This window comes from Passer montanus, unplaced genomic scaffold, assembly GCF_014805655.1.
Source record: "Passer montanus isolate IOZ18808 unplaced genomic scaffold, ASM1480565v1 scaffold61, whole genome shotgun sequence".
NCBI classification, from domain to species: domain Eukaryota; kingdom Metazoa; phylum Chordata; class Aves; order Passeriformes; family Passeridae; genus Passer; species Passer montanus.
The window spans coordinates 494,265-521,889 of record NW_024371149.1 but is presented as its reverse complement, the minus strand read 5'-3'; the positions used below and the strand labels follow the sequence as shown (position 1 = coordinate 521,889).

Below are 27,625 nucleotides of genomic sequence, written 5' to 3'. Positions count from 1 at the left end.
TTTTTATCAGAGACAACAGAGCACATCAAGATTTTATGTAGATTTTAGGTTTGTTTTTACAAAGACACTGTCACATGTGCATTTGCTTTCACTGGTGTTTAAAAAAGTTCAAGCAACCATTTCCAGCCCCCCATAATTATATATGTAGTGTACAAATTGCAGTAGCATGAAACAATATGCTCTTTTGCTGTATTTAAATTTTTGGTAGTACTGTATCATTAATTCAATTTTTTTTCACTGGAACTTCAGTTACTCTTTGTGCATTTTGTTTACATTGTGAGGTCCCTATGATGTTTTCTAAACAACAGTTTTAGAATTTTAAGAAATGAAAAGCTCTTAGTAGTTTCACTGTCATAATTTGTCTGTAAAAATATGGATGTTTTTTTCCCAAATTACTTCAAAGAGAAACTTGGTCAGCCCATGAGACAGAATTATGGAGGTGCTGCAAACTCAGTCACAGATTTGGTAATCTCTTGATGTTTATTTGGATAGTTAGGGTTTATTTTCATGGATGCAATCTGCCTGATAATAAAGATTGTGCAGTCAAAACACTGCACAGAAGTTGACTACTCTGTTCATGACAAGTCTTGGTTTTCTGCAAGTTTACCAATAGCTAAAGTAGCCTTGCTTTTGTTTTAGGAAGTGAATATAGCTGCAATGTAGAGATGAAGTGTATGTGCTGAAAAACAGAGACCCTTTGCATTGTGATTTCTCTGTCTCTAATTTTAAGTGATAGAACTGCTGTTTATCATGGCTTTTAAAGTGCTTTTTAATCATGGGTTTTATGGTGTTAGTTTTAGGAGGAGGAACTCCTACCTCTGTTGATTTTTAAGTATCAGACAAAGAGCATCATTTTGCATCACAGTGATAGCTGTTGGAAGGAAAAAACGTACAATTTCTCAAGAACTAGTGTTTAAAAACTAATGTTGGTTGAGGAAGACCAGTAAATGGTGTAATACTTTTGGAGGGGCGGGGGGTGTCCTTGAAAGTGGAAGATGAATTCTTCATGGCTAAGAGCATCTTTGTACAAATTAGGTCTTGTGTTTCTATTGATCAGAGTAAGCTGAATAGTTCCAGGGATAATTAAACCTGGGACAGAGACACAGCTTTATGGTATTGCACCCAGTTCATTTTTCACCAAAAATCATTATGTTAAAAATAAATATTTGCATTTGTGTTCAGTACTTCTGTTGGTAAACATAGATCTGTAGTAAGAGAGTTATTTTGAGACTAGTGCAAACAGGAATTGCTTTTCCCTGCAGATTTGGGCAGAAACCAGTAGTAAATTACCTGGCTATAAGTACTTCATGCAAAGGGTCATTAATGAAGAGTCATAAAAGCCTGTAGCCAATGTCTTCACCTGTGATTTCTACTACTGGATGCATCAGCCTTTAGGTTTTCAGGCTGAAACATCTCTAAAACACTGATTTGAGAAAGCAGAGAGCTCATCTTTTGACAGTGAGTCATGTTAAGTATCAAATTTGGGTGCTTGAACTTGTCCAATATTTCTGATTTTTTGCCCTGGTCTTAGCAACTGTGTACTTGGTTTTAGAGAAGATACTTTACCCCACTTAAATTTCTGTAACTGTTTTAAGGAGGAAGGGTTCTAGCACAATTGCTACCAGAATAATGATGAGCTGTTTTATAGACTTCTTTAAGTGCAGACAATGTTTCCTGGTTAATATTTTGAATATTTGATGCAAAAAATGTAAATTACTAAAATACTCTGCATCAGGTCTTCCATTTAGCATTATCCTTTCACACTGCGGAGTAAACTAATGAATTACAGCATGATTACATAGCACATAATTAACTTTGTAATTAATATGCAACTGCCACTTAAACTAAAGTACTGCTTATAAAGATGTACGGCAACAGTAAATCACAGGTCAGAAGTAGCACTTTGGAATTTTCAAAAGAATGAGAGTAAATGCAGAATCACTTACAGCAGCAAAGTAAGTTAATTAAAAAGCAGATTAATTGTGAATGTCCTGTTTAATTTTAAATACCTTTGCTATTTCTTTTCCCTGAAGAAAGAACAAATTTAAAACCTAACTCATTCATTGTTTTCTTAGATGACATATTTAAAAATGAGCATTAAACTGTCCTGGTTGAGATTAGAATTTGGTTAGTATTCCTTTCTCATCTTGGTGCATGAAAAGGTAGCATGAAACCAACAACCTTTTACTTGAATGAATTCCAGCTTTCTGCCATGGTCTTTTTTTTTTTTTAGCTTGTTTTTCTACATCAAGGCAGTGAAACAAAGATAGTCAAACCAAGTCCATCCTTTATTTTGCTGATTTTTTAAATTTTTTTTAAGGCGGACAAGGGTTTGTTCTGTGGTACTGTAACCAGTGAAGAATGACAAAAGGTCTAAGTTCATTTACTTCACACAAACTATTTTTTTGCAACTGTCCCCATTTGCTGGCACCCCCAGCAGTGGTGCTACTGCTGGATGCACTGGTGCAGACAAATCACAAGCTTCACAGGCATGCAGAATGACACAGCACTAAAATTGCATGTCTTACTCCAGGTTTCCAAAGTATTAGCTGTCCTTTCCTATATCCTTTTCCTTTCCATCCATCTCCATGTGAAATGCTGTTGATAATGGCAGGGAATTGAAATCCCTGATGTAGGTGTGGCCATACTGCCTTGGTTCAGACTGTGCTTGATCAGTGGAAAACACTATTGATAATGGTCATATATTGGAATATCTAAATATTGAAAATACCAAACAGAGTATGCCAAAGTTTTAGGTTGTTTTTTTTTTTCAAGTAGAAATGGCACATTTCTTAGAGCTCTGTACCCAGAGGCCATGGGAAACTAAGTGTTACAGCTCTTTACCACCTTTTTGACCTTCTGAAGGTGGTGCAATATGGGAACTAGACCCTGCAAGTGTATGGGATGCTGTTCATGTTATGCAGTACTTCAGTATGGGCTCCTTCAGCTATAGGCTGTACTTGATCTCTTGGCTATATCCTGCTTACCATCTGGTTAAAATAAATTAACAGGATAGATGTCACAATCAGTAGAACTTGGCTACCCTAAGCATATCATGCATCTTTTAAAAGAATTAGTGTTTTTTGTTAATGTTTCTTTTGTGAACCAAACTAATTTTTCATGTTGAGCAATACATGACAAACAGCTCTAACTTTAGAGCTGAAACCCTTTGATTTCTGTATTCAGTATTCATGGTGCTCACTATATTGTTGGTTGCTTCATCCACGTGATGCTATTTTTTTCCTTTTTAAATGGCTATCTGAAACTTCTGACCTGGAACAAAGAGTGATAGATGCTTCACAGTTGCTCTTCATTCTAGATAAATAATCATTCAGGCATAATTACGTGCATCTCTCAGTATTCATGAATATCTGCTGCCTGCTTGAATAGCTGGGAGGAAATATACATTGCCCTTACAAATCTTTCAGAATAGGCTGCTGCTTGTATTGTATTCAGGATGAAAAAAAAAAAGGAAACAAGCAACACCACACACCAAAAAAAGGAAAAAACCCTAAACACTAACCAGAAAACCACCCAAACAAAAAATCAGAAACCAGGAATTCTTCATTTTCTGTTTGCTGGCTTTGTTTTTCTTCATTGATTGCTCAACAGGGTGAGCTGATATGTAAGATATCTGATATGTATCTGATACCATTTTCTGTTTGCTGGCTTTGTTTTTCTTCATTGATTGCTCAACAGGGTGATTACCATGAAAACTGATATGTAAGAATAATCCTGATATGTAAGACTTACTCTTTAAAAATAAAAAAAAATTACTGGAAGTAGGATGTGCATCATAAGTAGAATCTAACCTAATGGAACCTGGAAGAAGGTTTGTCATTTGAGTTTCATGTGTCATTTAGTGGGTCATAATGTGATAAACAGGTCAGTTTTATAATCATTGGATTTTTGCCTTAGTGGCTCAAAAGGGAAATGAAGCTTTAGGGAGGTGTCTTTTTTTCTGAAAATGATGTGTGGTGCCTTCTTGGAGGTTCAGTTCTCGGCATTATGAACAGATGCTTCTGAACTAATCTCAAATGTCACATTTCATGCATAAACCCTGGGGGATTAACAATATCAGGATTCCCTGAGAGTGTTCTTGGAGGTTTAACTTAATACTCTCCCAGGGAAGTGTCCCACCTCCTAACTTGATGGATGCTTCCAGGCCTTCCCGAAGGCCGTCTCTCTAACGCCGATCCAAATACGGCCAGGGGAGAGGGGGCACGAGCAAGATACTGCAAAGCAGTGGGGCTTTGAGGCAGCCAGTAAAAAGCATGTGGTGTAGAAAAGTCGCAGAGATCTCATCAGAAGAGATACCATGATTGGATTTTGCATTAAAATGGAGAGTTCTCGACATCTGGTAGAGGAAAAATCGCAGCTCCATAATTATGATTGAGTTAGTCGTAATAGTTGGGAGAAATGCAGACAATTTAAAATATGAAAAAGTTAATCTCCTGTCTAGCAAATGCCCACTTTTCTATTTTAAATATTTCAGTGACTGTTCAAACAAGCTTTTATTTTAAAGTAGTAATAAGTAAAAAACTCACTGTTGTCTGGAAATAGAGGCACTTGTGATGGATGCTTTGATAAACTCTGTAACTGTAGAGGAATTGACAGCTACGTTTTTAACATATTAGCCAGCTTTTTTTTCCTTGTAATATGTATTTGATATGTTAGGTTTAGATTTTAAAAAAACCCTAAACCCAGAGAAATTCTTCCTTAAACCTCTGTTAGAATGAGTTCCTGTCTAAACAGAAGATAAGAGAGAGGGTTTAGCTGCAGTTCTCCTCCATCTACGTGGATGTTTTTGTGATGAGGTTATAATATATGTTAACATTATGCTGACACGGACAGCTCTAGCCAATAGGTTAAAATTGTTAGGTAGTTTGTCTTTTTGACAGATCTCGTCTCCATGTCTAGCAATTTATATGACCTTCCAACTCTGATATTTTCCTTGCCAGTGTGTGTCCTAACCAGCTCCCTTCCCTACCTATTGGCCCTGCCTCGTTCTCTGAGACTGACAAGGCAGCCTGTGCTTCACTGAACCTGTGAGGAGGCTGCTGGGTCACCCTCAGGGTTAAATGCTGCTTTATTCTGTTGAGTGTTAAATTGCTTGTTCAATTCTTGGACATGTTTTCTTAAATGAATGTTTTAAACTAATTTAGAAACTCAATTTCTTGCAGGTAGAGCCATGGCAATATGATGTATCAAACAAAATGTATCACATTTCTGTGATTTCCCCTCACAATTTAGTACATGGGATGATTCATTAATACCTAGACTGAAGCTAGGCATGTTCTGCATCATAGATGAATTAAGCTGCAGAATAAAATCCCTGTTTCTGGAACAAATTTGCTGAGTATCACTTGTGTGAGCTTTTTCTCCCAGATTCTGTAACACTCAGGATTTGTTTGATCTTGCAAGAAAGTGTTTACCTGAGTTTGTAATATTAATTCTTTCTTCCCCAGCATTTCATCCCGTTCTGTGTGCACATGTATGCTTATGTATGTGTTTTCATGTGTTAGCTCAATCAAACCCTTAGAAAAGGGCAGATCTGTTGGCTTTCAGAAGGAAGGAGGCTTATTAAAAAATTCTATGCTGGTGAGGTGCTTTTCACAGGCCAGTCAGAAAGCTCTTGAGAACTTTGCTGCTAACACCCATCACAGGTTTTCTTCCCGTAGCTGCATAATAGTGCTGCAGTTGCTGTGCAGTTCGTTAGTGAGTCTTGGCTCTATGACAGGTGTGATGTATTAAAAGCACTTGTATTACATAATGATGTTTAAAAAAACTTGAATTGCAGGTAATAGAAACCAATCTTTTCTAGAGACTTGAGCAAGTCCTGAAGGAGAAGCTAAGGCAAGGGTGGGGTGGGGAGCAGAGAGGGCAACTCTGATAGCCTGAAGAGGTGGCAGCAATAGACTAACTTAGGTCCTTAGCAGTACTTGAGAGACTTGAATAAATTAGAGTCATCCCAGGAAAGAGGTATCTAAATGGGTTTTAAACCACTTCAGAGAATGAATCTGTATTCCTAATGTCAGCTGGAAGCAGAATAGGACAACCTATTAACATATTGAGCTTCTTGTGACAGTCACAGAAGGAAGAACTTAGCTGTTAGGACATTGTCTGGGGCTTAAGTGAAAGGTTCAAAATTGTTTGTGTTGACACTTTGGACAAATCACCTAGAGAACATGCAACTGAGCTCCTGCAATGTACCTCTGCTGTAGAAGTGACCAGAGTAACAAAACTCTAGTAGAAAGCAATTTTGGATCCCTAAAATAAGGTCAACCTTTGAGCAAAATACCTTTCCACTTACCATATTTGAAAAGTGTATGATTTTGTTGCTCAGCAGTACAAGGCACAGTGTTGCTTTCAAAATATATCCCTCCAAATTTCAGATGTAATGCACCTCAATTACTCTGGGGAGACAAAAAAAAAGGTGCCAAAATGCAAATTGTAACCACTCAAGGATCACAAAAATCAAGAGCAAAAGACAAGGAGTCGTAGGGCAGGGTTTTACTCTCTGCTAGGTTTGATATTGTCACAATAACATGTCTCCTTGAGTTCATCAGAACCTTTTCAAAGGGAGTACTTGTTTCCTTTTCAGGGGAGGCAAGTGTTGTTTCCAAGAGTCGTTTCACCAACTCCTGCCTGCTGAAGGCTGTGCAGTGTGGCTGCTCTGCCAGCTTTGTATGCGTGTCACCAGCACATCACGTTTGATCACAGTGAAAGTCACTCCAGAGTATGTCTAATCAGGCAGAGCTTCAAGAAAAACTTGAAGGCTCTAAAGCTGACCTCTGGAGTCTATAGTGTTGCTGTTGGGAGCAAAGAAGAAAAGTGTGCAGCTTTTTGAGGTCTGTTCCACTGTTATAATAACCATTTAACCAAAAAAAAAAGAAAAAGAAAGGTAGGATATGAGTAGAAGAAAATACCATCTGGACTTTAACTGTTTTTCTGTCACCTGGATGTACAGTCGAAGTTTATCAAGTTAATTCTGTATTTGGAAGTCTGGCTGAATGCTGGAAATTTTGTCTTGAAATTGCGGGAAGGGTAACATCAGATGTTTTATCCTTAACTTTGAATAATACATTCATTAGTCGCTTCATCGTTGATATTAAACTAGCGTGTGGCATCCCTAGTCTGAATTGTAATTTGCGTTAGGCACCGTGTGTGTTTGGTGGAGATGGTGTCTGCCCAGAGCAGCACTGGGTGTAATTGGAAAGCCAGAGAAGCTGAAGAAGTGAAGCCTTTGGTGGTGGAGAAGAGCTCAGGTCTCTGTTCACAGGGCTGGCTTTGTCCTGCAGTTATGGGAAAGAGCTTCTGGGCATATACTTTGTAGTAATGATGGTGGTATGAAAAATGCAAGGCAGTCTAAGTGTCTTAATTTATGGACCACACTATAAATAATTCATTAGCCATAGTGTTCCTGTTTACATTGTCTGTAATAAAAATGGGAAGTCTGCCTGCTTCAGTTTGTGAGACAGTTGTGGCTCATAAGTTGTCAGGCTCACTCCTGGTCTGTTCCAGTGGAAACAGCAGTGGGGATGATGGGAACTGTGCTCTGCTCTTCTTAACAGGAGATACCACATTGGTTCTTAGTCTTTGCAGTTGAGGTAGCTTTTGTTCTGACCAAGTTTAGCATTCCTATAGTTGCTGCTTTGAAATACTTGAGAGGATTTTCAAAAACTTGCTGGAGATCTGTGTTGTGCTCTGCCAGATGCCCTTTAAGCTTTGGTTGTGCTATCACCTGAGGGTGAGAGACCTAGTGGAGGTACAACTAACAGAGATCTGTGCTCTCAGAAGAAACACTACTGAAATCTGCTCCTGATTATCCCAAGAGGTTTGGAATTCATAAACCTTTGAAAACTAAATTGTCTGTTACGATTCTTGGTAAAAAGAAACTTATCTCATGGTAAGTGTAAAGTTCTCTTTATTTGCCTCTAAAGGAGGTGTGGTACGCTGGTAGTTATTAGAGGCCAGTTCCTCTCCATTGATCAGGTGGTGAGAAAACCAAATGGGGAAGAGGATCATGAATGTTTCAGTTAACTTCTTTCTTGAAGGCAGCAGGCTTGGTTGTGTAAAGCTCCTGCAGTATTTTGTAATCTAGGTGTCTGGAAGAATTTCTATGTTACTGGAATTATGGAATTTCGAGTGTCCTTGGAAAGCACAAATAGCAACAGCTACACTACAGATAGACAATTAGCAGGGATGTGTGCAGATTTGACTTTATTGGAATTGAAGGCATTTCAGTTGCAACTAGTTTTAAAATATGTTGTTTTCAAAATCAATTCTAGGGTGTCCAAAGTGTTTCTGGGCTTTGTGACAAAGTTTCAGTAGTAATCATTTTGTCCCTTTGGGTGTGTTTCAGGTCCTTGAATACTAGCTGTTGAGACTAACATAAACAGCAGTCACTTTTCAAGTCTTCCAGTATATTGGATCACGATGTTTGATTATGTATGTACAGAAGAGTTCTCCGTGAGGGATACACAGTCATTTGATTTGCTTGTCCAATACTGGCTCATTTTATCCAGACTCTCAGTACAGCTTCTTAAAATTTAGGATTTGGTGGCAACTTGAAACACTGAATGTTTATCCAATTGTATTGACAATTCAGTAAAACCAAATTCTTTGGTTTTTAATGTACGTTCTGCAAGTCCAGAAATACTCATATAGATAGCTATCCAGTCAGCTGCCTTAAAATGAAGATGATAAAACAGATTATAGGCATTACTAAAACTGTAGTTTTGTGCTGTCTATATAATGTCCAGTTTTTCTAGTTTAAGTTACTTAAAAGAAAGTAACCCCCTAGCAGTAAATTGTCATAACTCAAAGCAAGTGGAGAGTTTGTGAGAAGCCCCATTTGGATAGCACCTAAAAGCAGTGCAGGCAATGTAATTTGGCTGCCAGCAACTGCTCTGTTTCTCCAGTTAGAAAAGTTCACAGCCATCCAGCATCTACTTTACTTTTCAGGTATATTTAGTTTTTACAGGTTTTGCTGGTCCTCCTGAAATTTATATTGCTTCTATTCTGGGGAGCTTGGTAAATATTTACATTGCATAAGAACAGGCCAGAATAATGGCTGATGTCAAAACTGTTGGAGCTTGTGTCTCAAGGCAGCTATTCAGTTGCTCTGTTCTCCAGAGACTTTGCTGATGGAGCTAATGTTTTTTCTCCATTCCCTCCCTCTCCTTGAGTGGTCTTCTGCAAAGTAGTGATGCTTTCCCTAGTGGCTTATAAGAAATCATTGGTTTTAGGAAGACTTCCTTATTCATAAAATGAAAGAAAATAGAATAGATCTTAATTTATAGACAATAAAGAGAAATTACCATCTACTCTGACTATTTGTCTTCTTTATGTTGCTAAACTTGGGGGGGGGGGGGGGGGGAAAGGAGTCCAAATCTATCCTCATTCCTTTACTTGGTGCAATGTAATTTGGGGATAGGTGATCGTTATATTCTTTGTGTTGCCACTCAGTAATGAGGAATAGAAGTTGTGATGGTGCAGTATCATGAGAAGAAATCAGCAATTTCCTTCAAATGCTACAGTTCAACCTCCAAAACATGCCTGGTTTAATCAGATAAGTTAGAGGGCCTTCAGTGTCAGAATGCAAATCCTTCTCACTTCTAATTCACAGTGGGCTTGAGATAGTTATTGCTAGGAGCATTTCTTTAGGTTGACCCAAGAGATTTTGACCTCTCTTTGTTAAATAGCAGGCTATCTGCTGCAAGAGCGTTTTTATCAGAGCATAGCAAACACAGAGTAACATCTTCAATTTTTGACAGGTAATTGTTAAAAATATATGCTGCTAGTGCCATCTCTCCTCTGTCCTTTTCTCTTCCTTCTGAGACTGTCTTTGACAGTTTGGTTAGGTCATTACTGTTTCCTCTAGACCTGTAGAAAATGCTTATATTAGGTTGTCTTCTGTAGCTCATCTCTCAGGTTTTAAGCAAATAACTTAGGTGCTCATGTCCAAATCAGCTGGTTTTCTTGAGTAGCTGATACCTAGCAAAAGCAGGAAAAAGTTTCAAGTTCATAGATGTTCTTTGTTGCAGCTCTATAAACTCAGCCCCCAGAAGGTGTGTAAAGCCAGGTGATGTTAGCTACACTACATGGCTGTTTGCAGGATTTGGTAGGCAGACACAAAGAATTCTCAGCAAATACTTTGCATCTTACCACAGAACCTCCAAAAGAAGCAAGCTTTCATTAGGTAAATAAGCAAGCACTGCATGCCAGAATGCAAAGCTTTTTCTGTTCTTATGCTCACCTGACTTCTGCAATCCTCCCACTGAGCCCAGAAGGTGGGAAGATGTGCTTGATTCTGCTTCAGTTTAGAGACTGGCAATTTATCAGGGAGAGATTTTTTTACATCATTGTTGTGTGAGTGACGAGGGACACTGGTTATGAAATTATTTGAGCACAACTTGGTAAGCTTTTAGGGATGGCTCATTTGCTTGTAGCTGTCCCAGTGAGGATTAGTATTTCTTACCTGCAAGCTACAGTACATCTAGTAAACCTCTGGATCAGTGGGTTCTGCTGTGAACTGTCAATGTTTGTTCTAGCAGATCTGTCTATATTGGAGTGTGCAAAGCCTCTGAGAGCGCTATTGCAGGGCTCTCAGTCCTGGCTCCCCAGTAGCACACTTCTACACGCTTTTGCCTTTAATTTTGTGTTATTATCTCTTGCTGTTTTAAACTGCAGTGTCCTTTTACCTCCTTGCTCTCCCTTAAGATAACAAGCTGCCAGAGCTGATGACACTAGGAGCTGAACGGAATGCAGGGAAACCAACCTTATAATACAAGCTTGCAGCAGGGCAATTACCTGTGATCTGCAGATGCTGCTCTCGGTCTGAGGAAACCACTCATTTCAGCCAGCAGGCTGGAGGTGAGGGCTGCCGGTGCAAAAGGCGGTTCATGTGCTTAATGGTTAGTGCTGGCTGGTGGCCAACTTGTCCATGCTCAAGGGAGCTCTCTCCTTAGCTTACTCTTATACAGTGAGTGAGGTTTTTTTATATTTCTGTGTCTGTACTTAAGTATAGGTCATATCCCAGTGCTGTGTGTGTGCTTCCAGCTAGCCTGACCACCTTTGCTTTTGTAATCAGGGTGCAGATGTGCTCCATGATTGAACAACTTGTGCGCACCGCCGCTCCTCCTCCCAGAGGAGTCCAGCAGGCTTGCTTATGCAAGCTGTCATGCTGTCTTTTTTTCAAAAGCATGTGTGGGTTTGCTTTTGTGTGTATCCGGCTGGCTGTTGGTGCCTGCGTATAATAGGCTCTGTGTATAAAAACGTTCCCAAGCACACGGCTGCGGAAACAGCTTCCTTAAACCCGACAAAATTGCCAGCCCTTGCAGCTCAAGCCACCATAAATTACAAAAGCCTGCTCCCACCTCCCTGAAGCTGTGCCTGCCGGGCGCTGTGTGCGCATACACACTCGCTTTCCTCCTCTCGCAGTCAAAGATGATAGAAAGTCTTCTGGGGATTACTGCACATTTGTAGAGCAACAATGGAAAGCAGCACAGCACAAATATCTATTCTCCTCACCCGGCATAACAAACGCTGCTTTGTCTCACATCTGGCCCTTTTTAATAGCTCAAAGCCAACAGCAGTAGCTATTTAACAGCTTATGGTAAATAAAGCTTTATTAAAACAATTTCTTTTTCAAGTGTTTAATGATGAAAACAGCCTTTCACCTGACATTTTGTAATTTTTGTACCATATCTAGTAGAAGAAATATATTAGTTGTCGTGGATAGATATTAAACTTTTTCCAGCAGATGATCTTTGAAAATTCTCGTACTGAAAAGCGGGCTCAGAGCCCTGTGAATGCTGTGTGAGCCATGTGCCCGAGTGCAGACGTGCCGAGCTGCATTGTGCCCGCGCTGTGCGGGCTGCCGGGGCTGCGCCTCGGGGCTGGGCTGTGCCGCGGGCGGCCACCGGCTGGGGCGGAGAATCCATGCAATTACACGCAATTAGCAGCGTTAACCTGCGTGTACACACGGAGGTGCGTTCTGATAGCACGAGAAACAACTTCTTACAGTATGTTTAATGGCAAGGGAAATGTCAAGTGGAACTAGATGGTTTTTGTCTCCGGACCGCCACGTTTTACCACCAGGACAGGGCGTTAAGAGAAATAATGTCCAATAATTTCTTATATCCACCGCTGGAGGTGACAGGCTCCCGGGAGCTGCTGCGCTGGTTCGGACCCGGCTCCTCGGGGGTCCGTGCTTGGGGCGATGGAACGCGGCTGTTCCGCCTCGTGGCCTCTGCAGGACCACCGCCCCGGGCCATGGGTCCCCCCCGAGCTGTCCCGGTCCCCGGCGGCGCCCCCTGGCGGGCCGCGGCGGTTCCTGCCCCCGCCGCAGCCGCTGCCGCCTTGTTGCTCCATCAAAGTCGCTTCGTAGACACAGATTGCCTTGCCCTCTCGTAGGACCCTCAGCATGGCGGGGGCTTGAAGGAAATTATTAGTTTTTAGCTGATTGAATAAACAGCATTAACCAACTTGTGTGCTGTGGCGGCAGGGGGCAGGGATGTTTAGAGCTGCTGTGCTGAATCCCTGCTTAAGGAACTGATCTTCATTTTCCCTTCTCACCTACTGTTAAAATTTCTTAACCGATAAAGGTATTTCCTGTGCCTTTTAATTTACGGCCTTCTTGCCTTGAGTGGTCCGAAGTGCCTCCAAATTAGATCTTGCCTGCTGCAGCCACCGCAGGGTGGCTGGTCCCCTGTGGAAACGGAGACCTGGCGTGACGCTGTGCTGCTGGCCTCGAGCGCCGCTCACAGCAGCCTCCCTGCTGCCTGGCCAGGGCTGCCTTTCCTCCTCTGCCCTCAGAGTGGATTTCTGGTGGGAACATTATTTGCTAAAAACTTGCTTCTGGAGGAATGGCGCCCTGTTGCTGTGGCAAGGGGTGGGTACCAGTGCTTGGGGCTGGGCAGCAGCTGATGTCTCCAGTGAGCTCCAGCTCTGCCCAGCAGTGAGGGAAGGAAGCCAGTGGGAACAAGAGCAGAAGCACCATGTGAAGTCTCTCTAAACCCCCGGGAGAAGGCTGGGTCTGTTCCAGTGATGGTTCAGGTCTCCCTTGGCCGCAGCACAGCAGATTTCCCTGGTCCCTTGGTCCCACGGGGGCAGCGGGCTCACTGTGGATGGCAGTTCTGGCCATGAGGAGAGCTCACCCCAAGCAGAACTGAATCCACGCTAACTTTCAAACGCTGAATGGTTTTAGACGTGTTCGAAGCAGTGGTGAAATGTCAAGCTTAACTTTTTTTCCCCCTCTCTAGGAGGCTGTTCAGGCTGCCTTAGGAACTGGTGGGGACCATATTTTACTTAATTGTGTTGCTTGGAAGTCCAGTTTCTGATATAATAATTGCAGTCTCCTCACCTGAACTGTCACCTGACACAGAGTGTAGCAGAATCTCATGAAATTCTCTTTCATAGAGCCACTGAAAAATTTAATTTGTTTTTCAATGTGGAAAAGTGTTTTGTGGTAATGGTTTAAAAGATTCAGTATGTTTAGGGTTAAAAAAAAAAGGCTAACAGGTCGATACATCTGTTCCTTTAAAAAAATGCATTCTCCATTTTTGAGACATTATAAATATGTAGATGAGGCCTCTTTAATTACTGCCTAGGGCTATAAACTCTCAGTGCTAGAGGGAGGGAAAAATGAAGAATAATTCGCCCTTTTTTTTTTTTTTTTGTTGTTGTTAAGAGAGAGAGACTGGGTCTTCGCCTCAGAAAAGAAAGAATGGGGCTTTTTATTGTTGAATTACCAGAAGGTGCTGGGAACACTTCTTTTTTTGTTTATCCTTTTTGATGGGGTTAGCATGTAAAGCAGTAGTATACAACCTTTCTGGCTAATGTGTGCACCAAACAGAGGGGATTTGTTACAAAGCACCAGGAAAAATTCCCTTCTCTATCCTCCTCTGCCAGTACCCTTAATCCTGATCAGCAACATCCCCTGCTGTCTCTTGAGCTGCTCGCAGGCCTGAATCTCAGCGTGCTGTCTAATGCAGGAACACCGAAGGCCAGCCAGGGACCCTGCAAAGTCGTTTTCACTTGTGACCTGATAAGTGCACAGCACTTAACCGAGTAGAAGTCTGTTCTTATTCAGCCCTGACGGCCTTTCTGTATCTTAAGTACTGTTATTTTCGACTAAGGTGATCTTGCTGCTACTTTTAAAATAGGATGAGATCGACAGAAAGGGCAGTTTTTAAAATTTCAGGACATGGATGTGCATGTGGGGAATGAGGCCAGAGTACAGCAATACCCATGTAGTAGGTATAGTTACTGGAAATTTAATTCTTCTGTTATTTTTCTTCCAGCCAAAATGGTCTGGTGTCAAAATGCTTATTCTTCTGTGGTGAAATTCTGATCTCTATGATAATTTTCACTTTCCATGTTTAATCTTTTAATTCTTGCTGAGGCCCATGAAAGAGTAATTTCCAGATAATAATGGTTTCCCACTAATAAGCTCTGCGTTTTTATAGCAGAAATTACTTAGAGCCAGTATGCTCACTGAAAAAAAAATTACTCTATTTGATGCTCTTATGATGTGTCTGAGAGTAAGATAAAGATGAGTCTTGCGGTGGTGAGACAGGGCATTTCAAATACAATGTGTACAGTTTTAAATACTTCATGTGTACAATTTTGGCTGTTTTGGTTTATGCAAAAAATGTTTACTGTCCAGGGGAGTTAGTGGGCTGAGGGCCTTCTCTCGACCAGGAGAGAATGAATGAGATTGGGCTGTGAAAGTAGCAAAGTGTCAGCAGTAAGGGCTGCTGGGTGATCGCCCATCCATGCTGTGAGGTAGAAGAGGCACAGGGAGTCTGGCAGGGCAAACATTCAGCCATAGAGCTAATGATGTGAGAACAAGTGGAATTGAGCGTGGAAGTGAAAATTCTTCTAGCCCACTAGGGGAAGGGTGAGAGTTAGAGAGTGCTTTTCTATGAGAGCCATTGGATTTTTACACCAAAACTATTTTGGAGACTGAATTTGATCAGTTTATTACAGAATTTGTGTGCCCGGTCTGTGTAGCAGAGAAGGGGGTTGCACTCACAGTCTGTGCCTTGTGGGAGAAGTGGCAATTTGGACAAGTACTGTAGTAAGCTGTGGCTCAGCTGGCTGATAGCAACCTTTGATTTTGTTTGTGGTTAACTGTAAGGCAGTGAACTGGAGTGGCATTACATGTGTACACATGAAATTGTGTAATTCAAAAATGTCATGACTTTCTTTAAAAAAAAGGTGTTTCAGTTTGCATGTCTTCAAATTTTTCAACAGACATCTGTGTGCTTGTATATGTATTTGTTTTTGTTTTAGTGTGCCTTTCTCCTTCTGTGCTGATGTTCAATTAAAATGCAGATAATGTGTCCTAGCTTGTAAGATGGATTACTGGTGAAGTACTGTCATGTCTAGGCTAGCTTATCTCTTGATAAATACCTCTGCTGTCCACTGAGAGATTAAACTTCATGACTACTGAGGTCTGTTTGGGGGTCCTACAGGCAGATAAGACTGTAACTGGCTTTTAATAAAATATATCAATTTACATTTACTAGAGGACCTTTGGATGGTACTTGCTATTGAGAAGGCAGTGGCATAATCAGAAGATAATACTTGCATGTGAAACTGGTTCTTCTGTTTCATAAGTATTATAATGTATTGACAGGAATGCTTATTGAACCCTCTTGTGTCTAGAGCTGGGAGGTGAGGAGCTTGAGCTGCTGTTCTAAGACCTCATTTAGCTGTCTAGCAGAAAAGATTTTTTTCCCTGAGTCTAATCTAGCCGGAGCCACAAAAGAACATTATCGGCTAGATACAGAAATCTCCCGCAGTTTGGGTGTGTGGGATGCCTGCAGATCTGTGGTCTGGGGTCTGTCTTGTTGTGAGAGCTGTGTAACCAAGGTTCCCACCACAGGGAACACTCTTCCCTTCCCCGAGTTTGAGTATGGACGGTGCTGGAATTGTTTAACTGAAGAGATCTTGAGTTGTGTACCAGAAGTGGTGAACTGCCAGCTTCTCTGGAAGTATCTAAAAAATTCTCTCTCTCTCTCCTGTGTGTGGAGGGAGCAGGAAACAGTTTTGTCATGAACAGTGCTCCGAATAACAAACCACTCAGTGCCACTGAAGAGGTTCATGAGGAAGAGGTTTCTGTGCAAGACTGGGACCTTGCTTGTGCTACTATAAAGTTTGGTGTAAATAGGGCATCTGGGTATATATTTCTGTGCCCACTCATTGTTCATAACTCCAAACACTACTTTGAGTCTTACTTCTTATTTTCTAGATTTTTTTTAAGTTACTGGAAGGTTTAATTTGACTTAAATTACACTGTTAAGAGATGGATCTAAAGACCGCAGGCCATGTTTTTCCAGAAGTAATGAGTAGTTTCTTCAGCTACAGATACCTGAATGAACACAATTTTTCTAGAAGGCAGGAACTGCGCAGCCTTTGCTCTGAAGATTAGGCCTATTCCATATATATATTCTAGGTTGTGCATCTGGACATCTGGTTGTGCATCTGGATTTGTCATTCTTAAAGTCTGGGCTGTGTTGTGGATCCCAGTCCTTCCTGCCCTGTCATCTTGGCTATTTCAAGGGCTTGTGAAATAGATTTGCTACTTGGAGGAGAGTCCAAAATGTACCTGTTGCTTTTATTTTCAATCCAGAAATCCAGATTCTTCTGAACACACTTTTTATGCTATTTTTGGCCATGTAATACTCTGCTGTATCTGATTAATTTAATATTTATGGGAGGTATTTTCTCTTAGATGAAGATTAGGAAGAATCTCCATGCCCTTGTCCTTGCAAAAGCTAGGCTGTCATTGTTATTTGGATTATTATTATTTTATCTCACAGTGTGCTCAGAAGTTTCTTATAAGCAGCTCTGTTCAACTGTTCAGGTACTGGAAGTGTATGGACCATGTTCAGTGATCTTTATTGTCCTTCTTGTCTTGCAGATCGAGGGATTTTAATGGCTTTCAGGTAGAAGAAAGTGGAGACAATCAAAATGAATTCTATGGACAGGCACATACAGCAGACCAATGATCGGCTGCAGTGCATAAAACAGGTAAGTGAAGGTGGAGCTCATTGCTGCTAAGTGAGGGTTGGGTGTTGTGTGGCAGGTGCTGCATATTGCAGTTACCTGTTGCTTAATGAGTGTCCTTGCCCTTCAGAGGGAAGGACTGAGGCACACTAATCTCATTGAAGAGAGCATCTGCTGTGAGAGCTGGTGTATTAACCTCAAAAGCCCAACTTTCCCGTACACCTTTCTAAGAACTCTCTAGCCTGTAGACTGAACAGGTCTGTCTCAGCTGGAAGCAGAGTGGTGCTTGTCCTGCCAGCTCAGCCCCGGAGGGTCACAGCAGGCAGCTGTCATTCTAGTGCTCTGAGCACAGTAATCCACAATTCCAATGGGCCAGTTCTGATTTTAATCCAGTAGCTGACCTGAGACCTGCGCTGCCTGGAGACTCAGAACTTGGATGGTTGGCATGCCTCCAGGTGCTCGGAGTGCTGCTTAATCAGTTTGCATGGAGATTGTAAAAACTTCTGATTGCGAGGTAAAATTTTCAGAAGCATCTGTTTGTGAAGATGAAGGGCTCTTCACATGCCACTGCCTTTCAGTGAATTATGTCTCATTTACAGATTTCCCCACTGTAACTGTTCTTGCAAATGCTTTTGTAACTGAGCAATGGCAAGGATGCAGAGACTGTCTTTCCCTGTTTCACCCTTCTCAGTGAACTGTGCTCTCTAGGGTTGCAGGCAGTGTGTATTCTCCTCTTATGTATGTTCTTATCCACAGGCAACAAACCTAACAGAATTTTCACAGCAATAGTCCTTTTAGAGGAGGTGAGCAAGAGAATGGTTTTTCATATTGATATTTCCTGTATTTATCTCTAAGTCAATGCATGTGTGCAGCAAACAGGTGCATAAATGCAAGTTGCAAACAGATATTTTCAAGATCCCATCTGGATCCAGGAGGTGAGCTCCAAAGTTCATCTCTTCAGACTGGTTGAAATTTTCTGAATTACACTCGAAAAAGAGAAACTTGTTATTCCATGAAATAATGTTCCCAAATAATTTTTCACTGCTGTCTGGGCAGTTTTGTTTGTCAGGTTGGGTCACAGCAGAGTCCTGCTGTTTCAGATTTTATTTGTATTAGCTAAGTTAAAAACCTGCCTGCCTACTTTGTGCCCTAGGACATATGGATTTTGCTTCTTGAGGTAGCACAGCATGTCTCTGTTCCTAGATTTGTGTTGTAGACACAGGCACCCTAAATCAAAGGAACTGATAAAAGATAAGCATGGGGGTGGTACTGGATGAGTAGCTCTAGATTTTAAAATTTATTTCTTTAACGACAACTTCCTCAAGAGAAGCAGCCAAGGGGAAGTGCAGATCCTGTGGTGAGCAGCAATAGGACACAGGAAAACAAAATGACATTGTGTCAGGGGAAGTTCAACCTGGGCATTAGGAAAAGGCTCTTCACTGAGAGGATGGTCAGTCACTGGAAAAGGCTACCTATGGAAGTGGTCACAACACCAAGCCTGTCAGAGTTCAAGGCAAGTCCAGATGATGCCCTTTGTCACATGATTTAATTTTAGGTAGTCCTCTAAGGAGCAGGAAATTTGACTTATTATTACTTAGAGGTCCCTTCCAACTTGATATATTCTTTGATTCTATAAGAATGTGTTTATCTTCTCTTAGTTTCATCAATCCTCCATCATTACATTGTTATAGCTTTGCCTAGCTGTTAGTGGAAGTTTATATTTTCTAGAATGTGTTGTAATGCAGGAATATGTGGGTTTTTGCAAGTCTGGTGATACAGAAAAAAGATAACAGCTCACACCTAAACCAGATGATTTTTCTCTCCATATTTCCTTTATAAGAGAGGGGTTCAGAATGAATCAAACAAAGCTGGTTCATAGGTCAAGGAGCAGAAATAGGAATCTTTTCCTGCAGAATTGCTGGTCGTAATCCATCCTTGCTCTGTGGTGTCTCTCTTTCATCACTGCAGTGAAAGTTAATGCATCTAATGGCCCTTCAGAGGCCCGAGAAAAATACGAATTTGAGGATTTCATCCCAGTTTCTTATGAACAACTGTCTGGTTCAGAAAAAACATGCCCTTGACTGGTACAAATTGGTGTCCTTTTTGGCCATCCTAGCCCATAGGATGAAGAATGAAGGTTAAACTGCAGAACAATTTAACCTTCTAGCTGTAAGAACAGACCTTTACATCAAGTGGAGACAAATGGAGGATGCTGCTCAGCTTCTTTTTCTAGAGCTATCAGTTTCTGTACATAATTTATATTATTTTAATTAGATAAGAGAATATCAAATTACACTTCTGAAAGTTTTAAAGAGATAATTTTGCCTATGTAATGGGTACTCTGTCAGTTAAACCACTAACTTCATTTATACATAGTGCTGTTTTGCATATGCAGCTTGGATATTTCTTCAGTGATGAAGGCCAGGGGGAAGAGAGGAAGGTCAGGCTGCTGATAATTTGTGTAGCACTCTCTGTTTTCTTTGATCCTGGAAGAAAGCTTGGGGTTTTCTGTTAGACCAGGAGCATGCTTGTGTCGGAGTTCAAAGGATGCCTGAAAAGGAGCTATCCTGCTTGGGAATGCTTGTTAATTCGTGGTTCCCCCATGCTGTTTAGGCCCAAAAAAAAAGAAGGAGAAAACTCTTGTTTTCAGCTCATGACAAACTGAAGTTAATTAAGACAGTGGCTGAACACCAAAAATATGTCTCAGAAAGCTTTTATTTTTTTGTACGAATGGCACTACTTGTAGTTTTGTTGGAGAGGAATGACTGGGTTTTTTAAAAAAAAAAATAATTTGTTTTGTTGAAGAAAGTGGCATCAAAACTGCTGTTTGCTTTTTCATAGTTCCAAAATCTTGTGCTGTTATCTTTGCTATAGTGGAGAAAGAGACAGAAACTAACTGCCTTTTTGGAAGATACTCAACTCTCTGTCACAGGGTCATTCATTTACAACTTGAGGAAATTACCTTGTTCTTTGATACAGGCCATTTTCTGGCTAATACTAGAAGGAGTAATTTCCAGTTCACCCATTGAGAGCTGGACTGCACACTGCTCTGTGCATGTTGAGTTTGGAAGCAAAGCACTACCTTGCATGGCCATGTAAATGTATCTTCACCTATTCTGGGGATTAACCTCAGGGTCAGACAAAAATGTGTCTGCCTTTTCTTCTGGTCTCATCTGTTATCCCCTTTTCCCAGACTGTGAACAAACAGTGCTGCTGTTCCCCTGAGCACACATGTGCTTTTGGGGTGGTTAACACAGCAGTGGTGTGGAAGGTGCGCTGCAACAGGGGGAGGAAAACCATCCTTCCCTGGCGCCCAGCATCTGCAGGTTTTATAACCCTGCTGGCAGCCAGTGGCTCCTGCAGCCAGACTGAGAGCTGTCTGCCGCCCTCCTTGCCCCCCACTCCAGCCCCTGAGAAATGCTATAAATGGTAATCCATGTGCCTCTTTAACTAGATCAGGTTTCAGCACAGGGTCAGGACAGGCTTCTTTCTTCCCAGCTCTGTGACTTGTGAGACACCCACAATATCCTTGCTGATTTCTGTTCCAGGATCAAGGTTGTGTTTTACCTTCATCTTTTTTAGTGCTTTAAAGCTACAAACCCAAAACTTGTATATGATCAGCTAGTTAGGAAACGAAGTGTGTGTTAAGAAGTGTTTCAGAAAAGATGAAAGGGCAAACTGAAGAGGTGGCTGTGTATTTGTGCTTAAAAAAAACCCAGACTTCTGTGGAAGGCTGCAACAGCTTGTGTGGTCTCTTTGTAGCTGATTCCCTTAGTATTTGTAAGTGTGTGTGCTTTAAAATCAAACATAGCTTTTTTGATGTACAGTGGAAAAAGCCAAAGTAACAGACTTTCCTTAACACGTGCAATTAGTTTATCATGACACAGGAAACTCTTCAGGGTACACTGGAGGAAGCTGGATGTTCAGGGCACAGGCTTTTTTCTTTTAAGTCTTTGTCCATACAAACAAAAGCACACAATTACTTTTGTACAGAGCAGAGGTCTGATGGCCCCTGAGAATTCCTTGCCATATTTGAGGCTGCAGTAAGAATCTGTTTATCTGCTAAAGGTTCACGGCTCAGGTGGCTCTGGCACAATGGCCATGAAGCTGTGGGGCAGCAGGAGCTGGTTCAGGTGGGCATGGAGCTGAATTTGAGAGCTTCCTTGCTGCCTGCTGCCCAGGCACAGGCTTCTGAAGGAGCCAGCTTGGCTCCTGCTGCATAGAAAATCCCAGTAAAGAATTGACTGGGTTTCTTAAAGCGTTCTTCATAGCAGTCCAGAGGTGTGGCTTCAACCAGATGCTGCCCATTGCTTTTGTTAGGTGATAGAAATAAATGCCAGGGAAAATCAGTGGGTTTGGGTAACATCTCTCTACTCTTACTCTAATGGGTCTACTTGAAAAACTTGGAGCAATTATAAATCTAGGGGCTTCTACCTTTTGTGTCTCTGTTTGCTGACAGTCAGTTTTGTAAGGTTTTTGTATGTTTCGAAATTTTTGCAAAGAAGTAGATGAAAAAAACCCCTTTCTATATTGAAATTTCGAGGAAGTCACCCCTTTCAGAAAGGGTGTGTGATATCTTCCCGCTGTGCTGAGTGCAGTTGTTAGGCTCTGTACTAAAGTGTGCTGAAATGTTAGTAACAGGTTAAGGAGAAGTGTGAAAAGGCTCTCTGGTGTCAAAAGCATTAGATCATGGTGGGAACAGAGAAGGCTGGTTCTGCTGCTTGTGTCATGGTACATCAGGGCACATTGAGCAGAATCTTGAAATGGTGCAGGATCACCGTGTAATTGGAGACACACGTCACACAGCTGATTCCAGAAAGCCATTAGCATTTCTCCCCTCTTTCCTTCCAGAAGCCTTGCTGAATTGCTGCCTAGCAATGCTTTTTAGTGCCTACCCAGCCATTCAGAGAGATATGCTAAAAGTTGTAATTGCTGTGTGTTTGTGTTGATATTTTCTTGCTCAAATTGGAAACAAGCAAGCCCATTTCTTTCATCACTCAGCAGCTAGGTTTTTGGTAGCTTGCAATTCAGAGGAAAATAGAATTCTTTGTATATTTACATAACTGTTTTTAAGTGCTGAAGTGTTTGAACTAATTCTTCTGCTCTTCAGTGTTATTGTTGCAGACTCATGTAAATGCTAAGCAGTCCTAAACATGTCATTTTTAGTATATTTTGGACTGGTTACCAAGGACTGGTATGAAATTACAGCTGAAAAGATTTTAATAAAAGGAAAAATGATTCCTATTTTTTTCATTTGCATGTGCTTACAAAACTGCCCACAGTAGTTTCATAAGAATTTCATTCTTGAAGAACTTGAAAAATTATAAGTATTCCTATGAAGAGTGCATTTATTTAGAATATACTTTTTTGTTATTCTACATAAGCATTACAGGGGTTTTAGCAGTTTAATGTGAAATAACAAGGCTAAAGGAGAAAAAGACCTTTTCCTTAAAAAGACATTTTATGGGCCTCAAGTGTTGCAGTTTATTGGTGGAATGGTCCATCAGTGTTATGTTAGTAGCTACATTTTTTTTGTGTGTCTATTTTTCTGAGGCCTATAGCCACAAGTTCTTTGTCTGTTTTTGTGCTCAGTCTGTTGGAATATTGCTCTGCTAGACTAAAGTATCTTTAGGAAAAACTGACAGCAGACCAGCTTTCCTGGCTCCTCTAGTCCATTTAGAGAGTTGTCAGTCAACATTCCTGCTCATTAGATCCTGCATCCTGGTAGGGAAGCTGCGAGGGAAAGAGCAAAGAGGCAATTTGCTAGAAGCACTTCTGGTAGGGAGGGGGAGGAGGGCACCTTCTTGTTTGCAGTATTTGGCTGGTTTGTTTATCTGACAGGATTCCAGTGGGTGGAATATAACCCATCATGTTGTGAGGTGGATTGGTAAAGTTGTGGCAGCTTCACTTTGCCCATTCCCAGCTCTGCTGCTTTACTGAAGCACCTGTGCTTGAGGGCTGGGATGTTATTACTCTTAATATTAGTTGTGTTAGTATGCTTAGTATTTCCATTTCAAAATGGAAAGTGCACATTTTAAACTCAGGCAGAAAACCTCCAGTACCCTTAGGATAGTATAAGTTTATTCTTTCCTGTGCAGCAAATCAGTCTGGCCTGTGGTTTAAAATTATTTGGATAAATAAGGATGAATATTTGAAAATTCTAGAAATCTCTAAGCTGAGTCCATGATGTCACCTTGGTGTCAGATGAGCATAGGAAGTCCTTTTTGGGTCAAGCTCTGCAGTGAAAACGTGACACAGCTGGTGACATCTCTGCTTCTGTCCTGCCATTTTTAGATCTTCCTTCTTACATATGCACTTGCTGCTCAAGTTGCTGCTATTGTGTGCAACAGCAAATCCACAGAGGTATGGCTCAGAGTTTGCACATAAGTTTTTTACCCTTGGTAAAAGCAGATGTTTTCAAATGAGTTGTAGTGGTGAAAGTACTGTCAATACCAAGAGCCTTCAGCTGTGCAGACCTCTGCCATGGTCTCCTGAAGGAAAAGTCTCATCACTGGTGGTGCTCCCTCCTTCTTGAATCTGTGCAGTAACACATTGTACATGGGCAGGTCGCACAGCAGCTACTGTGGGCAGTTTTGTAATTGAAAAACTGTCTGGGGAAGCATTTTTCCTTTTGATTTGCAAATATCTCAGTAATGCCTTGCTGGCTGGTAGGACCTGTGAGAATAGGTCATGAGAATTTTACATCTTCCACAGTGGTAGCAGTTTGTGTAGTCATCATTTTAAGTAGTCACCTTGAGATTTTATCACTGCATAGATTAAGAGATTAAAATAATAAAGATTAAATCAGTTGATTAAAAGTGCTATAAAAAGCTCAGTAAGTTATTAAATTACTCACATGTGTTAAAAAAATGAATTGCAAAACAAAACATGTCCAACAAATGCTTCTGTTCAACAGGGTATGCTGAAGACTAGTAGATATTTTTCAAAATCAGTGAATTTATTATTCTGAAATTTAGAAAATTCATAAATGTATCTATTTTAATTAAATTGTTTAAGTTGATTCAGTACATATATCAGAGGAGTTGGTGGGGGAGTTGGTGGGTTTTTTTTCCCCCTTGCCATCAACTCATTTTATACTTTTAGGTGGTGTTACTTCTTTTTAAAGAATGCACTACTGACAATAATTTTCCAGTAAAGGGATGATGTAATACTTCTTTAATGTCCTTGAAACACCTTGGTAAGGTAAGAACTGCATGAAAGAAAACCACTGACCCAAACTGTTAATGAGGTGATATGTACCTAAAATTATGAAATGGTTTACAACACAGAAGTATTTATGTAGACACCTACCTTTGCCTGAGTCCTTCACTTAATCTTCTACTGAAACACATTATGAAAGTAGATTTTTTTTTACCTTGCAGCGGGTAAGCAAGTCTAGAACAAATAAGCCTATTTTTATCAATAAAATACATTACCAGTTTATGTAAACATTATTGTAGAAATTAAATATTATTCAAATAGTGCAGTGGTATTCTAACAGAGAGTATGGCCACTGCTTTGAGAAAATTAACTCCTTGATATGTTGAGATATTTAGGACTGAAACGACTGACTGAAAATCATGAGGGCATTTGAGAAGAAAGCTCCTGTATCATTGCAATGCCTGTTAGAGTGCTAGGGCTGAAGAAGCCTCAGCATTGTTGCTGTAGTCACACAGACATCTCATGCTGGCATGGTGTAATAGGGAGATACTAATGGAAAATGGGTTGTTTCACTTGCCAAGAAGAGCAAGTGAACTGGTTAGGCAAACTGATTTCATAATTCTGTTGAGCTGTAATTACAAATCTAAAGAGAGACTGGAGTCTTGCATGACTGAGCATGGCCTTGGAGAAAGAGCAAACAGTTGTGCCTTTGTCTTTTGACTTTTATCCCATAAAATCAGTTCATGAGTGCTTCAGGAAAAATACTTCTGGCCCCTCTTATTATGTGAAGTCTTTGTAAAACATACTGCTTCCACTGCTCTCAGCTGTCGTCGTAGCAGTGCAGGTGCTGGGGGTAAGGAAGGTACAAAGTGTGCACCAACAATCACGAGATGAGCATGAAGACATACTGCCATTAGTCTGCCCCGTTTCCATCTGCAGTCAGACCTGATCACAGCCTTTAGAGCCCCAAGTCAAGGTTTCCTCCTGAGCAGGGGAGGGTGGGGTGGAACAGTAGGTTATGACTGAAGGAATTTCATTTGCTGCATGTTCCCTTACTTAACATAAAGCTTTATCAAGGTATATCATAAATATACTGCAGTTACGTAGGTCGAAAGGAGGGCAGTGTTGCAGTTCTGATCAGCAGAGTTAAGGAATTACTCTTGTTTCAGCTCTTCTGGCTTCTGTGTATTGTTCTTGAGGATCAGATGTTAAATCCCTTTCTTACACTTTCGTAAAACTAATGGACAAGCCAAGATTGCAGTATCCTTCCTTTGCTCCAGCACATGCATATAGGTGTGCAATCATCCTCACAAAACTCATGGTGTCAAGATCCAGGCAGCAGAACAGGGCTGCTCAATTACCAGGCATTCACCTTTTCTGCAATCAGTACTGAATTATACACACACTTTAGACTAAAAGTGTATGAGAGAAGCATCAATTAAAATCTGCATTAATATAGATTTTGTTTCCTTACAGTTCATAACTGAACAGCTTGGGGTTTTTTCAGTTCGGTGGTGCTCATATTTTTTTATGTGTTCTTTTTCCATTTGTTTAGCATGTGATCTTGCACAGTATTTTCTTGATGTTAAAACATCCAATAGAGGTGCTGGTCATTGCTCAGTATTTGTTTTCCTTTGAAAAAGAAGCTGAAATGGACAAAGGGGGCAAAGGTGACTCTGCTCTGTTTTTTTATAAGTAGGAATGGCTAACATGGTCTTAATCTCTCTCTTAGTATATCTAGTGCCTCTCAAAATGTGAGCCTAATAAAATATTTATAAAGCCTCTGATGGAATGAGCCATGTAAGTGCAAGATAATTCTATTAATTAGGGATCTCTCAATCTCACAAACATGGAATTGGGAGGGGGGATTATCTGAATGCAAAGTGCACAGCTTGAGCCTTTTAATTTTTTGCTAAATAAACCAGTCTTTGATATTGAAAGGAACTGTAGAGAATTGAACTATCTATACCCATATCCAGATAAACAAAAATCCCACTCCCAAATGACAGTGAAGAGCTCAATACTCTCCTCTATCCTCATGAAAAATACAATTTGTTTTGAATATTGATTGCAGATGAGTTTTTAATATACTGAGTATGGCTGCTTGTGGATAGGGCAAGGTGTGCATAATCATGCACATGAGTGCAGACATGTCTGTATGAGCATTAAAATGGACAAAAAATAGTCGGAATTGCATGGCAGAATCTGCCAAAGCACCAAATTTCATCTCAAGGGTCAGAGTGAGATACACCAGAGTGAGATACACCATACTCTTTTCTAAGACCAGAGTTAGGAAAGTACTGTAGCCATGGAGTCAGCTCCATCACCACAACTGAAGTGGGTCAGCTCCTTCACCACACAGTGTCAATCAATTTAGCTCCAAAGGAATTATGGTTTCTGCATTTATAGTTTTGAGTATACTTACTTTTATATATAAATTTTGATAGCTGCTTTTCCCTTTCTGTTATTAAATTCATAGAATTACAACTATATGAGAATTTTAATTTCCATTGTGTTCAAGAAAGTCTTGAGAACCTGCATGTTTGCAGCTGAAAATAACAAGCAGGTCATGTGAACCTCAGAGCTGTACACAGGCATTTCAAATGTATACAAAATTTATGTCATGCAGAGTATCTGGCTTCAGAATTTGGAAGAGATGGGCTTTGTGCTAGGTTTTATATATCTTGAAATTCTGGACCTGTTGGCAAGTTTTGAGAGCATACAGATGAACCTGTTGTCTAAACTTGGTTGAAATCTCAGGATTACCTCAAGACTAAATATGTACAGTATCAGAACACTAAAAATCCGTGTTTCCTTTTGGCACCTTTTTTATGCATTATGTTTATGTAGGATAATGAGGAATATTAATTTAAAAAATATTTATCTGGCTTGAAATAATTGAAAGTACGGTTATTTCTTTTTAAAAGGAGAATGTTGTGAGGCAGGAGGAGTATTTATGCTGTGAACTTAACGGTGTCATCTTCCTACATTGATGATACAGCTCCACCTTTGGGAGAAGTTTCACGATGCGTTTCATCCAAAGCTGCTGCTGAGAGCAGAGTCCTGGTACCTTCCCAGCCCCACCTTTTGTTTGCTGCCACTTTCTTTGAGTCATGTCTAATGATTGTGTGTTCACATAAGGGATCTCACTGTGAGTGATGACTGAAAGGCTGCATTTGGGAGGCTAGATCACAGTCAGAACACCAAGTGTGGTCTGAGGCACTGGAAGTGCTGGAAGTACATGTTTGGGCAAGGAAGCTCACGGAGACAATCTGCCATAAGACTAAGCATTGCCAACAAAATGTATCCTAGGATTTAGGTCAGCTTCAGACTAGTGTTGATATGCAAAAACGATGTGCTATAACACATGCCTGTTCCCATGGGCTCCTGAAGGGCCTCCCCTGGCGTGGCTCACCCTGCTGCTGTCTCCCCTGCTAGTGCT

The 27,625-nt window shown here is 40.8% G+C and overlaps 1 protein-coding gene across 9 annotated transcripts in view; it reads left to right on the top strand.

The window, feature by feature from the left end:
• Positions 1-27,625, top strand: part of ZMIZ1 (zinc finger MIZ-type containing 1) — a 337,743-nt gene that overhangs the window by 165,978 nt on the left and 144,140 nt on the right. For all 9 annotated transcript variants that reach the window (XR_005629623.1, XM_039727301.1, XM_039727311.1 and 6 more), the window contains one exon: positions 16,937-17,046. Coding sequence is in view for 8 of the 9 variants with exons in the window: in XM_039727301.1 (XP_039583235.1) it covers positions 16,987-17,046 (60 nt within the window). In the remaining variant the exon portion in view is untranslated. The remainder of the gene's footprint in view (positions 1-16,936; positions 17,047-27,625) is intronic.